The 16508-nt window shown below is 37.6% G+C and overlaps 2 protein-coding genes across 16 annotated transcripts in view; both read left to right on the top strand.

Moving 5' to 3' along the window:
• CYP20A1 (cytochrome P450 family 20 subfamily A member 1) overlaps positions 1-13837 on the top strand; it is an 81326-nt gene extending 67489 nt beyond the window's left edge. For 4 of the 6 annotated variants that reach the window (XM_027123710.1, XM_027123670.1, XM_027123678.1 and 1 more), the window contains one exon: positions 137-459. In XM_027123710.1, coding sequence (XP_026979511.1) covers positions 137-287 — 151 coding nt within the window. In that variant the 3' untranslated portion in view covers positions 288-459. Of the gene's footprint in view, positions 1-136; positions 10495-13050 lie in introns of those variants that run through there. The other 2 variants (XM_027123698.1, XM_027123687.1) reach the window with 2 other exon arrangements.
• Positions 13838-14747: 910 nt separating this feature from the next.
• Positions 14748-16508, top strand: part of ABI2 (abl interactor 2) — a 102207-nt gene continuing 100446 nt past the window's right edge. For 5 of the 10 annotated variants that reach the window (XM_027123584.1, XM_027123619.1, XM_027123594.1 and 2 more), the window contains exon 1: positions 14756-15060. In XM_027123584.1, coding sequence (XP_026979385.1) covers positions 14944-15060 — 117 coding nt within the window. In that variant the 5' untranslated portion in view covers positions 14756-14943. Of the gene's footprint in view, positions 15061-16508 lie in introns of all 10 variants that reach the window. The other 5 variants (XM_027123573.1, XM_027123643.1, XM_027123612.1 and 2 more) reach the window with 4 other exon arrangements.

Genomic DNA, 16508 nt, shown 5'->3' with positions numbered 1-16508 from the left:
GAAACGAAAAGGAAAGGAAAGATGCTAGACTTTGTACTTATAATTTTGTTTATCACTGTTGATGAGAATGAACAATCTATATAGTTAAAGTATAGTTGTTAATCTTTAGTAACCAGTTGACTTTCTTCCTGACTAGGTTTGCATATATGGTAACCACAGTACTTTTGAGTGTACTGGTGAGGAGACTGCACCTACTTTCTGTGGAGGGACAAGTTATTGAAACTAAGTATGAACTCGTAACATCATCCAAGGAGGAAGCTTGGATCACTGTTTCAAAGAGATATTAAAATTGTATACACTTAACTTTGTTGAGGGAAATGACCATTTAGAAAATATGTATTGAATCCTTTTATAAGCCAAGCATCATTGTATAATATAAACACCTATTAGTACTTCATCATGTAAATTTGAATTTTTGTATATCAGAGTTTCTTAGTGCATTATATACTTTTATACTTATTGCATTATTATAGTGATAATTTTAATGGGAGGACTTCTACTTTTAACTTTTGTTTTATCAGTTTCTATGTCATTGTTTTCATATTCTTAGCCTTAGTTTGATCTCTAAAATTAATATTCTTGAAGAGAAATTATTTTTCACAATAATGTTTTTTAAATATTCATAAAAGAGAAAAATAACTCATTTTCACACTTTTAGTGTGAAAGGGGACTTTACATAAAAAGGAGAAGAAAAAAAGGACTTTATATAATTTTATTTATTGGATTAATATTTTTATTTTCTGAGTATAAATTAGTTTGTGTTTAATCATTGTTATTAGGTTTGAGTAATTCAGTGAATAACATACCTTGTATTTGCTTGTATGCCTTCCCAGACAACAGTGTTTATTTCATGACTTATACATTGCTCATCATTTTGAACAGTTCTGAATCATTTGGAAAATAATACAGTTAGTTCTGAATGTGTTTTGAAGTGGTGTCCTTCCTAAGTAGCAAACTAAGAGTGAGGCTTGTCTGTCCTTTTTTTGCTGGAAATTGTAGTAGCACTCTATTACTCCACTAATCATCATTTGTGTAAGAAAAAATTCCTGAATTTATTTATTATTATGTCATATCCTAACCATAAGAAATGAGAGAGCATTAACTAAAAACTGAAACCAAATTTAAAAGAAAGAAAACAAAGATGGGTCGAAAATAATTGCAAAATATATGACAGAAAGGGATAATATCCATATTACATATAAAGAGGTCAAACAAATTGTTAAGAAAACATACAGTAGATAAATAGACAAAACAGCTTTTATAAGGGGAAACAGCTAATAAACTTTTAGAAAAATGATCAGTCTAACTAGTAAGCAAAGAAATATTGGGGCTTTTCAAAAATAAGTATCTTTCAAATTTACATTTTAGTACTGGTAACTTTTATATTTAATGCTTTTTTATTGACAGCATTGTATTTTAGTTTGCTTTCTTTGGTTACACTGTTCTTGAAGAACTCTTTTTTTAAAATATGTTTTTTTAAAGATAAAAGGAGATATGAAGGAAGTATGCCAAGTGCTGATAGAGAGGAAAGGAAGAATAGTGATAAATGTTTGCAGATGGGCTTGTTTTTGACACTGCTGAATTTCTCTTGTAATTTTAGTTTCAAGAATGTACCCTAGTTATTAATTGAGTTATTTTATGTTGTGTTTATGGTTATATAGCTAACATTTTAGACCTAGTAATAAGTAGTTAAACATAGAAACTAAGTAACTAGATGCAGCCTTTATTTCTGACAAAAACATTTAATTTATGGAATAATTTAAATTCTGAAACTTTAAGTGAAATGTATTCTTAGTTCCTAGCATCATGTTTCTACAAAGGCATGTTGTTACATTTATTCCCTGTCGCCTATCATATTCTATGGTTTTGCGTATAAAGAGCATCTTCCTTTGTTATCCAAGTACCTTAATTGGTTTGGAAACTGGCACTGGAAGGTTAGAGTAGCCAGTTGATATGTAAACCGAGTGTCAGTAAAATCAGGTGAGATCAGTGGAATTTTAAAGCAAGTGCGACCTGATTAGCCATGATCAAGGCAAAAACAGGGTAACTGAACCAGAGTCAGGGTGTTGGCATGTTGCCAGTAAGTGAGACAATGTATAATAATGATGGAATCGAAAATAGAGCATAGAAGAATCAGGTAAATAAGCATATTTTATCCAGAGTTACATAAATAACTTGAAACATTAAAAATAAGTCATTTTTCTAGAGGATTTTTAAAAAATAAAAATTACTGTTAATCATATGTAAAATAAGTTATCCATTCACTGTTGTTCTTACGTGGCCCTCTGTATTTGTCAAATGACCTAAATTTTAGTAGCCTCAGTGTTACTGATGGCTCGTAGCATGGCTCTAGCAGGACTCTTTAAGTTTTATAGCTTTCTGGCTTTTTAAAAACTATTTCTTCACTGATTTTGATCTACATTCTTTTTGATAGTTCAGAAGTTTATTGTTAAAAACATCAACACAACACATTTTTTATGGAATGAAAGGGCTCTTCCACACTTTGTGCTAATAAAATTCAAAACAATTAATTCTGTGCATATGTTTGGGAAAAATGAAAAACTCACATGCTGTTTGGCCCACAAATGTGCAGTTTCATTTTTTTATATAAATAGATTCTATCTTATTTATAGACTATCAAAATTTATTTGTTTTCTTTATATTAAAATAGTTTGTATTTTAAAGACAAAATGCTCTATTTTTGTATTAGAAAATTATATGGGTTTATTGTAGAAAAATCTAGGAAACATAGAAGCACAAAAATAGGAAACTCCATCACCACTATTTGAACTTAAACAGTGTTAAGCTTCTGAGGTGGATCCTTCTACACTTTAATCCACATGTAATTTTTACAGACATATTATACACAATGTTCTCTTCATTTAATATGTTATGAACCAGTAGTGTTTTCCACAGCTGGAACATTACTATTCTTACTCAGAATGTAAGCACAGACTTGTCAGTCTTTTTCTCTGCCTCTTCCCCTTCTCAAATATTGTTATTCTTTTCAACTTTAAAAATGGCCTTAGTTCTCCACCTATTCTATCAAAACAGTTATATATTAGTAGAACCAAGTTGCTAAAGTCATAGCATAATCTAGGTGTTACAATGAGCATTTAAGAAATGAAATTACTCCATTATCCTAAGAAAAATCTTCAAGATAATTAAGGGATAATTGGGATAGCATAATATATAATTATAATATATAATTGGGATAGCATTTCATCTTTTAAGAGGACATTTTAAGAATCTTTGTTGTTGTTTTTGGTCTCTGGGGGAAACAGATTAAAATTCTTCCCTGAAGACATGTTTATTTTTTTCTCCAGACCCATAAAAGTACTGTTACCCTTTATAAAATGTACCTTTTTTTCACATGCGGTTATGTTGACACATTGAAAACTGCTTAAAAAAACATAATTCTACTGAGTGTGTAAAAGTGAAGACATGGCCGGTAGAATCAAGGAGTCATTTAGTAGCTGTGAGAAGACAGCTGCGAGAGAAATGGACACTGTTTTCAAGGGTGGGTTTTTATATTGTCAACAAGTTGATGCTAATGACCTTATTTTTCTTCTTAGCCAGTCCTATGCCTGTTTCCTGAGTTCCTAAGACCAATGATGAAGGTAGAAGGGGAGGAGTTGGGGGAAGGGAGGCAGTGACAACAAAGCAGTTGCTGTTATTGCAGAAGTCAGAAAATGAGCATGGCCAGAAAGGCTGGATACTGTGTTGCTTTGAGCGTTGTCAGTGATCTGCACTGATAAAAAGGAGTGAGACTGAAACTTGCCAAAGTAGAACAAGGGACTGGAATGAGCATTTGTTACACACCAAATTCTTTATATACTCATCTCATTTAGTCCTTAGAAAGTAATAGTAGGTACAGGTAGGACTAACTAAAATAGTTCTTCATTCCTGCTAGAATAAATACTGTAAATAAAGACAGCAGATACTAGCTAAGAAACAGTAAAAGATCTAAACTTCAGATTATCTTAATAGCTTCAGTGGGGTTTAGTGGGGTTTTGTTCTTATTTAAGAGAGAACCAAGCAATAGTTTCAAATGATGTACAGTTCATAATAGCTAAAGAAAATGATTAAAAGAGTAATGTAACAGCAGTATTAAAAGAAATCTCAAAGGAAACTAAATATTGCCAACTCAGCTGCCACTTGTACAACTGTTTTAAGTTTTTTCCTGTTCCCACATACGTATATTTTTACCTATTGCAATCAGAACAATTTGATCTACTTTTCATTTAATGCATTTCAGACATTTTCTTTTGTTACTTCAATTTTGTAAGGTCTTATTTTGGGGTGGGAGTAGACTTTTAAAATACAATAGAAATCAATTTCATGTTTGATTTATAGAATTTTATGACACTGAGTGAATGGATAATTGTAAAATTTGAGCTGGGAGCCATTTTGTAAAATATCCAGACAGTAAACAAAAGGCAGGAAATGACATTCCTTCTTCCAGTCAGCTTCCCATTCATTCAGTTTACAGTTTGGTGGCTGTCTTTCTACAGATTGGGAATGGATCTTGTTATAGCATGGCTAAACTGCCAGGAGCAAATAAGTCACAAATAATCCTGTTTGGTAGTTTTTTAAAAAATCTACATTTATATACATCTAAAATACTTGCAAATTCTTGTTTTAATTTTTAACACATGATAGTAGAGAATGAAACTTATTTTGTAACTATATTATAGATAAAGTTGTAATGTGCCTGTCTCCAAAAAGGCAATCAGTAAATATTTTTGAATAAATGAATGAAATCTTCATTGAGGTTTTTCTCTGCATATAGAATAAAGGAGATTATTGAAGTTACTTAATAGTTGAAAAAGATTTCCAGATAGCCAAACTACCTCTAATGCTAACAGCACTTTGTAATATGCTAAGTACCCCATTGCTGGAAGTATTTAAGAAGATGTTGTATGGACATCTTTCAGTGATGCCTGTATTAGGTGTGAACATAGGTTTATAATAGCCTATAGTTCTACAAAATATCAACCAAAATAGTTGGTAAGCAAGTAGTCCTTTGTTCCTTCTATATCTTATCACTAGGTCATCATTAAAACTAGGAAATGTTTAAGGATCAGAGTTTTTTTATTAGGTTAGCAACAGCATTATTTCCCAAAGTGTGTCTCATGGTACCCTATCCTATGAGATACTCTGAGAAAAAGTTTCCTCGATCGTATTCATTCTGTTTATATACATATATTCTTTCTCAGAACGAATATTAATATATTGGAAGAACTGAGAAGTTCTACTGTAAGGAAACCTATTTTAACTTGGTGTAACACTGAGTGTTCCAAATGTATTTGATGAAGGTACCCCTTTTTCAAGTTATACCTATTATCCTGAAAAACCAGTGTTTCATGAAGATACAGTGTTCAGTAGATCTATAGATGTCGTGTCCAGAATGATCTACAGACAAAAGGAGTCTAAAGGAACATCTGTCTTAGGTAGTTCTTTAACCTATGCATGGTCCAGAGATTCTCCAGACTAGGAGTGACCATATTAGAACCAAGGTACCTGAATTCCATGTTCTCTCACTCCCTCACCTCCTCCTCTTTTCCCTGTCAGAGGACAGAGCCCTCTTACTCTCCTGACTCTCTCCGTCTCCTGACTTCCATTTCTGTCCAAAGAAATGTGACCCATTTAGTTAGGCAACACTTTTTTATTGGTCACTTAATGTGTGTCAGATCGTATTGCAGACGCTGGGGATATAGCACTGAGCCAAACAGACATGGAATTTACTGTGTTCTTTCTCTTCTGTGCTTCACCCCAGGAGGAAGAACCCGAGTCTCATGTGCCAAAGCTTAACTTTCTAGCACTTGAGCTCTCTAGGTCCTGGGTTTGGAAGCAACTCAAGGACCCTTTAGGTTAGTGGCTGAAAGGGACAAAGGAAGAAACTTGTAGTTGACTACATGACAGAGAACAGAAGGCTTCAGTTACAGGCTCTAGAGGTGCAAGAAGCACAAGGAACCGTTGGGAGTCAAGCCATTATTTTTGTTACTTTAAGTTTATGAGCAAGAGAATTAAACTACGTATCTTATCAAGGAAAACTGTCAACATTGATGCTGAATAGAAATCCTGGAGATTGTTCAGAGTGAGACGAAACAAAGCTAGGAATTGGTTTGACTAGGTTAAAGAGCAATATTGATTATAGTCATTTGTATGAATTGTTCAATTATACTGCAGCACTAGGTGTGTTCATCTTTCATGATTTGTTGCTATGTTGCAAGGTCAGCAGCTAATAGATAATTGATTTTTAGAGCTTAAAAGGACCTTGTAGAGATTATATGGCTTAGCCTGCTCACAATTTAAAATTTTAGAGGGGGAAATCTAGGGCCTCTGGGAGTAGAAGAGCAACACTATTTGGCTTTCATTTTGGATTTTCTCATAGTCTTCCAAAGATAGGTGCTTAAGTCAATGCTGTTATTATATTCATAGGATTTTGTTAAGCTTCCAAGGAAGTGTAGATGCAAAGGGAATTGGAAAAAATTTGTTTAATATTCTTGATACAGAGCCTTTGAGGGAGATGCAAATGTGTTTTGAATGTTAAATTTACTTAGGTTTAAAAATACATATCTTCAAGTGCAGTTGCCATGACAACCTTTCTTAATGTGTGTATAAAATTTATGTCTGTCTCTGAGGTTTTCATCTTTCTCAATACAGGGTTTAATCACAAGAATTGGGCACTGTGGTGTATTTCTATCTAGATGGTGCCCTGTGGGAATTATATAATTTTGAGAAATGCAAGTCAAGCATCAGAGCAGTTCTGTAGCATGGTGATCCCACCAAGGTAAATGTCATCTTGTTCTCTCCACGATCAGAGATTGATCTGGCTTCAAACCCAAGATGAAATTCTGGATTGAAATAGAACCATGAGTCTGTTCTGAGTTTCTGTTTTTTTCATATTTAGAGGATTTGTAGGAGGGCCCTAGGAGGTTTGGGAAATTTTGGACTAAATCTCTTGGATAGCCCCCAAACTGATCCAGTCTCCTTGGGATCATCTAAATCTAATCCATAGTATAGGTTGACTCAGAACCACAAGAGACAGCTCTACAATGGCCAGCCATGTGTACAGAGACACCCCAGAGACTCCTTCTAGCCTGAACTCCAATCCAGCAATCCTAGAGAGATACCGTTATCAGACCTCTTCACTTACTTTTACCTCACTTCATATGCACTTGTCTGTCAGTCTCTCTTTTGCACGTCAGGGGCCAGGAGAAGAAGACTAGGATTTTGGACACCCAAAGTTTAGGAGGAAGGAATTCTCATCCTCAATTCTGGAAATATGAATTTATTAAGCAGTGGAATAAGGGGGTAGTCACTGGTACCTTCTGGTAACTATGACTTGAATTTGAGAACTCAACATGGCTGCCTGAGATTTTGAGATGCTTGCTAAAGAGCTATGTTTGTGTTTTATATTTTAGTTCCTCTGTGGTATAGTAAAAAATAATAATAATAAATTTTTTTTGCAATTTAAGAACCCCTGAAGATAATTAATTGAGATTAGAAGTATGATCTAGTAATGTGCTAGCTTTGAATTTACTTTAGTCTTAATAGACTTTGTAAAACTATGTTACATTTAAGAGATTCCACGGATATGTTCTAATCCAATAGCCTTATAAAAGGGGGAAATGAAAGCTGAGAGAACTTATTTTATATGAGAATTTGCCCAGGCTAGCACAATTTTTTTTTCCCCCAAACTTGTTCAGAATGTGATTTCCTTTTGGTTTCATATTATTCTCTAAAGGATGAATTTAAAACCAAGGAAAGGCCCCCTAAGCAAAAAAGAACTGCCTAAGTTACTATACTATGCTATTGATAACTGGAAGAAATAGGATAATAGTCTCCTAAAAACAAACACTTGAAAAGAGATGTCCCATCTATGATGGGACATGCTATGACGTTTATAAAGGTTTGGGGGCTTATTTTTATTGTAAGAGGCACAATCAGGGCCAACTACATAATTTGTATGCCCAGTGCAAAATGAAAATATGGGGTCTTAGCTGGGGATGAAGTCAGTCTCCCCCCTTCCCACCGTTGGGTCTGCTCTTTTAACCTATGGTTGATGAGAGACCCCCCTCCCCACCCCACCCCCAAGGGATTGAAGTTTCCATGCTGGGACAATGTTGTTTACCTGGATCAGGGGTAGGCAGAGGAGCCCCGCCCAGTTACCTGATGAACATGCTGTGGTGTGGCCAGCCCAAAGCAGAGATGACTTCTTCCTTGCCCTGCCTCAAGATGCTGCAGAGCAAACTGCTGGCTGGACTCCAGCCCTCCCCACACCTGCTCCCAGGCCCCCACTGGAGGGTGACGTGGCAGAAAGTGGGCCTCCCTCATCAACTCTCCTCCTAATGCAATCTTACTGCTGCTCTGGGTGGAAGGCAGCAGTGGTAATGGGCAGGGATGGTTAGAGGGAGGCCAGGCAGGGTGCAGGGCACCGGGGAGCAGGAAGCTGGTAACTGAGAACATGTCTAGGGAGGCAGGGAAGTAAACTCTAAGCCCCGGGCGTATACCCCAGGGTCCCATTGGACTTCACTTACAAAATACAAATTCACAAATAAAATTTGAGAATTTCACTGCAGTGCCTTCAAAGTGTTATACCCCAACATAGGGTCCTTCTAGGTGTGGGCTTCTGTGGGACTGTACTGGTTGCAGCCCATGAAGCTAGCCCTGGACACATCTGACCTTACACAGCATGGTGCTGTGACTCAGTGGTTTTTGAGGGCTGTACCTCTTGGTTGTATGCTAGTTGTCCTGGCAAATACCCATAAATGTCTTTTTCATGATTTATCATCAAGCGATTTAAAACTCTCTAGGATGTCTTAAAATTATTTACAAAATAGGCAACAAATAGATGCCAAACTTAAAAGCAATTTCATAATACAGATTTTTATTAAAGTTGCAAAAGTGATACAGTACACTATAAGTCTCTTATCTGAAGCCCCATTTCACTGATGGAGCTCTTACTTTCCTGTATTTTAATAATTGCCAAACATTTTCTGCTGGAAGGTAAAATGGGATTTTTCCCTGAAATATCATTATAAAACCCTATGAAATATTTCAGTGATATGAGTCATTCACTTATTCATATGGTTGGACATCTAGATAATAGAAATCTGTGAGAAATATATTATTAATTCCTGTGGAGGAGGAAGGAAGAAATCCTACTGATGTATTTTAAGTGTAGTTAAATTCAGTATTCCTTGCCATTTTAAAATATCAAAGTTATTCTCTTCTGCTCCTTTCTTTCCAAGAGGCTACATAAAATTACTTTGACAAGGAAAATCATGAGTCACTTTTTTTGCTGTTAACCTCTTCTACATTCCATTTCATGAACATAGCAATCGGTGGTCAATGATATTCTTAGCAACCTTGTACTATACAAGTGAGACTTACTACCATATACCATGATGTTTAGTTAGCAATTTTGTCAAAGTATAACCTCTTTGTTTGCAATATTACTGAAACTGATAAGGAACAGATTGTTATAAAAAAAAGTTAGCAGCTTTGAAAATCATGCTGCAGTGAATATTCAGCATACAGGTTCTAATGGTATTAAAGCATAATCAGAAAAACTGGCATATTTCAAACTCTTAGCAGTTCATGTTATTAAGTGAAGGTCAATATCGCTGTCAGTAATAAAAACCTAGTTAGTACATTTTGAGGCTTGATGCTCTATAAAACCTTTAACATAATTTAAGACAAAGTGTGAACAAAAGTAGCTCATTTTAGAAATCCAATTTTTGTGAACTGATTGGTGATCTCTCTGCTGTGGGAAAGGATGATCTGTTTTATGCTTTAGCTCTGAAATTCACTGTTTGTGTGGGGGAGGGATATGTAAAACCAATTTTAGTAGAAACTTAAAGAACTGAGGACTTTTTATTCTTCAAAACCATATGCCTTTCAAGATAAATTATCTACCCCATTGGTTATGTCTATACACAGAGATACGTTGTCATGAAGAATTTCAGGTTTATATTGTCCACTTTCATGGTTTGATGGAAAAACCTTTTTCCTCTTTTCACTTTTCACGGGAAAGGGAGCTATTTTGTTGTCTCTTACAGGAAACTATTATAGATTCTAAATATTTAAATACAATCCTTCCAGGTTGTATCTTGGGTATATGTTATTTTCTCTCCTTTCAAGAGTAATTTCTTCTTGAAAAATGCTTTTTATTGGGTATTGGTTAGTATGAGGGGATTATTGTTGATTTTGTTAGATGTGCAACAATATTGTGGTTATGTGGCAAAATATCCTTGTTTTTTAGAGATATATAATAAAGTATTTAGGGGTTAAATGTCATGATTATTGTAATTTTCTTTAAAATTCTGTATCATAAGAATAATATAAGGTAAAATAGAAGCCATTGTTGCATCTAATCAGTGGATGTTTGTGTATTCATTACACCATTCTCCGTACTGTATGTTTGTAATTTCCATAATAAAGAGACAAAAAAATGACTTTCAATAAAAATGAAAAAAATATGTATGAGACTTGTGGACTCCTGACTTCCTGAAAATGGGAGGGGATTTTTTTTCTTACAGACTAATTTTGGAGGATTCTTTGTATTCTTTCCAGTCATTTTAAACTTATTTCTTAAAATGTGTATTCATACAGCTATAAAGCATGAAATGCTCTATTGCACAGTAAAGCTTTTTTTTTAGTAGTTTGGTACATTTTTAACCATTAAATAAGTATCCCTAAAATTGAGACCAAGGTTTATATCACTAAAACTGAAACCAAAGTTTCAGATGATAAAGTGTGCCTAAAAATATAAGGCTTAGATCCCAGTCATTTATCTTCTGATCACATACAGAAAATTTGTTTCAAAAATTTAATATATACACATTATATGCACTTGGTATTAAAATTTCCTGGTAGTCTTAAATTTGATTAAAACCCCAAAATGTGTATAAATGTGTATGAAAATATTAATCACTGATAATTATTTTTCTTGTTTGGGGTAAGAATAGGAACTAAGTTAACCATGTCATTGCTTGAGTAAAACACTCTGTTTGCATTTCTCCTGATTACTACTGTGTAATATCTCAAACAGGGAACTTAACTGCTTAAAAAGGAATTCTTTTAAATTTCATTGAAATATATATTCATTCGTTGAACTGTGTATGTACATATATATCCAACTTGGTATTGCCTGATAAAATCATATAAGAGCCAGAAAACTAGTTTTGAGATCCTCAAGGTAAAGAAAACAGTCCCAAGTATCTTCATGAAGAAGGATGACATTCTTATAGTTTCTTATTTAATAGTTTCCAAGCATTTAATGTAAAACCAGGAAAAGGGATAAATATTACAGAAAGTGCCGTGTGGAAATGAAACACATGGTATTCTTTAGGTGCCATAGATATTATTCTCTAATAAATTTTTTAAATGTATGAGAAAATACAGTAATATTAACTACTAATTAATACTCAATGTTAAGGATTTTAAACCTGATAGGTTGATGTCATTTAAAAGAGAGACTGAAAATTTGGAGGCAAAGAGTTAATGATGAAAATAATGTGTTTTTTTTTTTTTGTATTCTTTTTGGTGATAGCTCTTCTGACAGGTGTGAGGTGATGTCTCGTTTCTCTGATGATTAGCGATGTTGAGCATCTTTTTTTCCTTTTTTTAATGTTTATTTATTTATTTTGGCTGTGCCAGGTCTTAGCACACAGGATCTTTAGTTGCAGCATGCGGACTTCTTAGTTGCATCATGTGGTCTTATTGCGGTATGCACGTGGGATCTAGTTCCCCGACCAGGGATGGAACCCAGGCCCCCTGCATTGGGAGCATGGAGTCTTACCCACTGGACCACCAGGGAAGTCCCTGAAAACAATGTTTATGATGAATTATCATGTCAGTGTGTGCAGGAAGAGTCTGGGCAGAAAGTCTGAAGTGAATCGGTATGTCTTCTAGGTATCATAAGACAAGCAATGTAAACAATTCAGTTAAGCAACACTTATTTCTTTAGAGCCCATAATATTAGGCAATATATTATATGCTTTACCTTAATTTCCTCATTTAAGTATAGAGTTGCTAGGATGAGATACATCAGGGGAATTCCACAGTATCTTTATTTCAGCCGAAGAATTTGACACTTTCTCACCAGTCATGTGACTATGATGATGAAATACTGGATAAATGTGAATCCTTTAAGGTACAGTCACAAGTGGCCCAGTTTAAGGCATACTGAGAATGGCTCTGACCAACTAAGTGAGTCTTCCAGGGCCAAGCCGTTAGGCCCTCTTCTTGGCCTTGAATTCTTCAACATTCTTATTGAAAGCTATAATGAACCCCAAAGTCTTGCTTATCAAATCAGTAGATGATGTGAAGCAAGATAATTTATTTCAGGAGATGGTAATGAGGGTTTAAATCTGGGAAAAAGCCAAGGCATAATTTGGAAATAAATATAAGGACCTGCAATTAGATTAAAAAAAAAATCAACTGCACTTGGCATGACTGGGTTAATATGTAAAAAATCTGTGACTTTTTAATGCTTACTTTGAATCAAACTGATGATAAAATTGCTTTAAAAATGTCATCTTGGGATGCATTAATAAAAGTATTCTCTCTGATTTGGGGAGATAATAGCCTCACCAGACTCTTATAAACTAATCCATGCTCATTTTAGAGGAATTAAGATGCGCAAAACCAAAAAACCCTACAATCCTTCCACTCAGATAATATATATGCACACACGATGCATGTACTTTGTATAGATTTTGTAGTTGTCTTCTTTTTTGCTGAAATGTTCTTGGTGGCAGCAGAAGTGTGTATCTATGTCCTTCAATTCTTAGATTCTGCCGAATATTAAAAGGTCTTCTCTCGGCAAAGAGTCCCACTTAGACCTTCAGAGCCAGAAGGACAGTTTCATTGGCACCACCTGGGACCTTGTTAGAACTATTAAGTGGGGCAGACCAACTGAATCAGAAAGTGTGGGGCTGGGGCCTAGCTATCCTGCGGTTCAACAAGCCCTGCAGGTGATTCCAATCCACTCAGAAGTTTAAGAACTGACCTGAGTTTAACCCTTTGATTTTTCAGATAAGGAAGCTAAGCTCCAAAGAAGTCGCATATTAATTTGAGAAAGTGCATACTAGAATCTTCACGCAGTGATACCTAGGATGAAGAATCATCCCTCTGGGGAGAACTGTTTATTGGGCTAATTGCTAAGCAGTATTTGAAAGAATGCTAGGTGGAAACAAGTAATGGGGGAAGAGTCTGTTTAGCATTTAACTTACCCTGGTGGACTTAACACAGTTCCAACAGTAGCCTTTGATTCATTGAACTTTAGCCCGAAAGAAAAGTTTGCTTGATCTAATATGTTAATCCCTGAAGCATGTTTATGGGCCATTTAAGTAACTACTCCATTCCATCACTAAAGCTAATGAAGCTCTAGAGTGTGACCTTGCAGCTTTCATTTTAAAGAGCTCTTCACACTTAAGTTTGAGAACCACTAATACAGAAGATGTTTAAAGTGGTTAAGAACAAAACTAGCTGGACTGGAACAACATTTTCAGTATCCTTTAATTTGGGTTCCACAGAGAAAACACAATTTGCTAATGTGCATATAATAAAGCTAATATAACATCATCAGAGATTGCTCCAGAAATGTGTAATGGTAAGGCATTAAAGTGATTTTTTGAGAAAGTATAATATAGTTTCCTCATAATCTGGGAAGAAAAAAATGAGGAGGGGAATCACTGTAGGAGGGCCAAGAGATCACAAATACAAGAGTTGAAATAATGAATCTTGCTCTAAACTGCAAATGTAGTCAACCTTGACTTTCCACAGTACAAATAAAGGTCATGGACTTTATAATATCTCAGCAGTTGTCACGAATTTTAGTTTTCTAAGATTGCATTGTGTGTAGTAGTCAGATTTAGGAAAAAAAGATATAGTATCTAAGGAATAACAGAATAATAACTGCAAGATCAAAATGACCTACCTTGAATTTGTGTGTCATTTATCGTTTCCCGAGGTGCTTTAAACTTTTATTTTATCCATGTAACAGCCCTGTGAGGAATGAAAGTACCAGCAAAACCGTTTTCGAAACTTTAAACACGGAACAGACGAAGAAAAAAGTGAAGTTGACAGACTCAGAGAAATGACAGAAAAGGTGGTCACTGAGGAAGCGTAGCAAAGAGAGAGGGGCAAGCGCAAAAAGCTGAAGTCCGGAGGATGGTCAAAGGAGAACAGAACAGAGGCTAACCTGGCCGGGGGAAACGGTGTCAAGGGCAAACAGGTGCAAAAAAGGCCAAGGACAGGAAATTTGGGATTAGGAAATTGAAATTTATCTGTACCAGAGAGAATGGATGAGGTCAAAGATGAAGAGAAAAATGAAAAGTGGGGCGGCACTTAAAGCTGCATGGAAGTTTAGTGGGCTGATGTTATCCCTCAGGCCCATGACCATGGGGTTGGGCCCCAGGTTGAGGATAACACCGAGGGGAGTCGCTGAAGACACGGGCCAAAAGACGGCGGAGCCGGGTGGGCGTTCACGCCGGACTAACAAAGACAGCCCGGGGCGCTTCTCCAGCCACGCAACCTGCGGGGGCCGAAGGGTTAACCGCGCGCGCTACTCCCGCGCGCATCCCGGCCCCCACTCCCGCGGTCGCTAGGAGACGCCGGAAGTGGGGGAGGGGCGGGCGGCGCGACCAAGGGTGGGAATCTTTTTCGGGCTCCCGGAGGCGGAGGGAGGCGAGCGCGCGTGCGCGCGCCGTGCCGGCCGTCGCCGCGGTGACCGTCCTCGGAGTCCGTCGGCTCGCGCCCCGCCCCCGTTCCTGCTGCCCCCTCCCCTGTCGCTGGCGGGGAGTGTTTCTCGCTCCTCCCGGTTGCTGCCGCCGTCGCCGCCGCTCCTCCTCTCCCAGTCTTGGGTTTCCCTGGCGCTACTGCCGCCACTGCCTCTGCGGTCTGTATGAGGAGGAGGAGGATGTGAAGATGGCGGAGCTGCAGATGCTGCTGGAGGAGGAAATCCCGGGGGGCCGCCGGGCCCTCTTCGACAGTTACACGAATCTGGAACGGGTGGCCGATTACTGCGAGAACAACTACATCCAGGTGCGACGCATCTCCCGGCCTGGGCGCGTCGGGCCTCGGGGTGGTGAGGGCGCGTGGGGGACCCCCGGCCGGGGGCCGCGCGCCTGGGGGCGTAGGGCGCGTGGGGTCGAGGCCGCGGCGGGGATACAGTCCAGCTGACCCCCATGTAGCGGGGGGAGGAGCATGGTGGGAGCTGGGGTTGGGGAATGGGTGAGAATTCTCCGGTTGGAGGAAATTGTAGCTTTAAAACATTTAAAAAAGCCATGAATCAGCCCTCGGTGCGGGTGTGGTGTGTGCGTGTGTGTGTGTGTGGTGTGCGGTGTGGTGTGTGTGGGTGTGTGGTGTGTGGTGTGGTGTGGTGTGTGTGTGTGTGTGTGGTGTGGTGTGGTGTGTGTGTGTGTGTGTGTGTGGTGTCCCCCGCCTCGCTTCTTCCCTCGGCCGCCTCCGCACTCGGTGCCAGTCAATTTTCGGGATGGCGGAGGAGGCGGAGAGTGGCATTTTCTATTTGACAGAATCTTGCTCCCCCATATGGCAAGGGTGTGGGGGGATTGATGGGTCACCCCCATCCCCCAAGCTCTGGAGGATTTTTAAGGGGTTATATTGCTGCAGAGTAAACTGTCTCAGCTTTCTATTCATTTGAATGCATCAAAAGATCGGTTTTTGGTTTTTTGCTTGTTTTTAGGTTCTAACTGGGGATACAGTATAAGAGTAAGCTGTCCCTTGTTGGAAGTTAATGCCATTTTTCTCCCTATAGAGAGTGAGAAGCTGCATGATAATGAAATCTTCCGTCCCGCCACCTCCCTTCAATCCCATTAGAATAGGTAATTTGTCTTCGGGGAAAAAATTGGGGATTATTTTTCAGAGAGAATTAGGAAATGATCCTCATGGTTTAGTTTTTCCTGGGATGATTGGTTTGGCACAGGGACTCAGTGGTAGCGCTGTATGTATGTGTATGGAGATGGGGGATATTGGGTGAGATGAAATCCAGCTGCTCCTGGAAGAAGCAAAAGACTGTGGATTAAAAAAAATTCGTCTTTAAAAATTATATGAAAGGATAGTTTAAAACGCACGGTTTGCAAAGTTAGTATCTTTTGTTTTCTTTATAGCTTATTCTGAATCACAGGTTCTACCTCCATTTTTTCCCTTCCCATTTAAATTCTCTTGGGATGAAGGTGGAAATGGAAGAAATAAGTTAAATTGTTCCTTCACTATGGTCTTTTTTTCCTGTTCCCACCTCCATCTCTCCAGGCATCCTTCTTAACATCGGCTGTATTGGGAAGCATTCTCAAGTCTTGGTTTAAACCAAAAAAAATAGGTGTTAAAATTTACAGGTTCATAAATTTTGTAAGGACCACATGGTTGATCAAGGATAGTGTTGTGAGATTTTGCTTGATTAGACATATCCTGAACTCTGTATTTTCTTGTAGGGAATATTTGTATTGGAGAATAAATCAGACATAACCCAAGGC

The sequence above is a fragment of the Aethalodelphis obliquidens genome, unplaced genomic scaffold (assembly GCF_003676395.1).
Source record: "Aethalodelphis obliquidens isolate GAN/ISIS:26980383/991018 unplaced genomic scaffold, ASM367639v1 scaffold2, whole genome shotgun sequence".
Lineage (NCBI taxonomy): Eukaryota > Metazoa > Chordata > Mammalia > Artiodactyla > Delphinidae > Aethalodelphis > Aethalodelphis obliquidens.
Note: the sequence above shows the minus strand (reverse complement) of the source record. Positions and strands in the feature narration are given on the sequence as shown.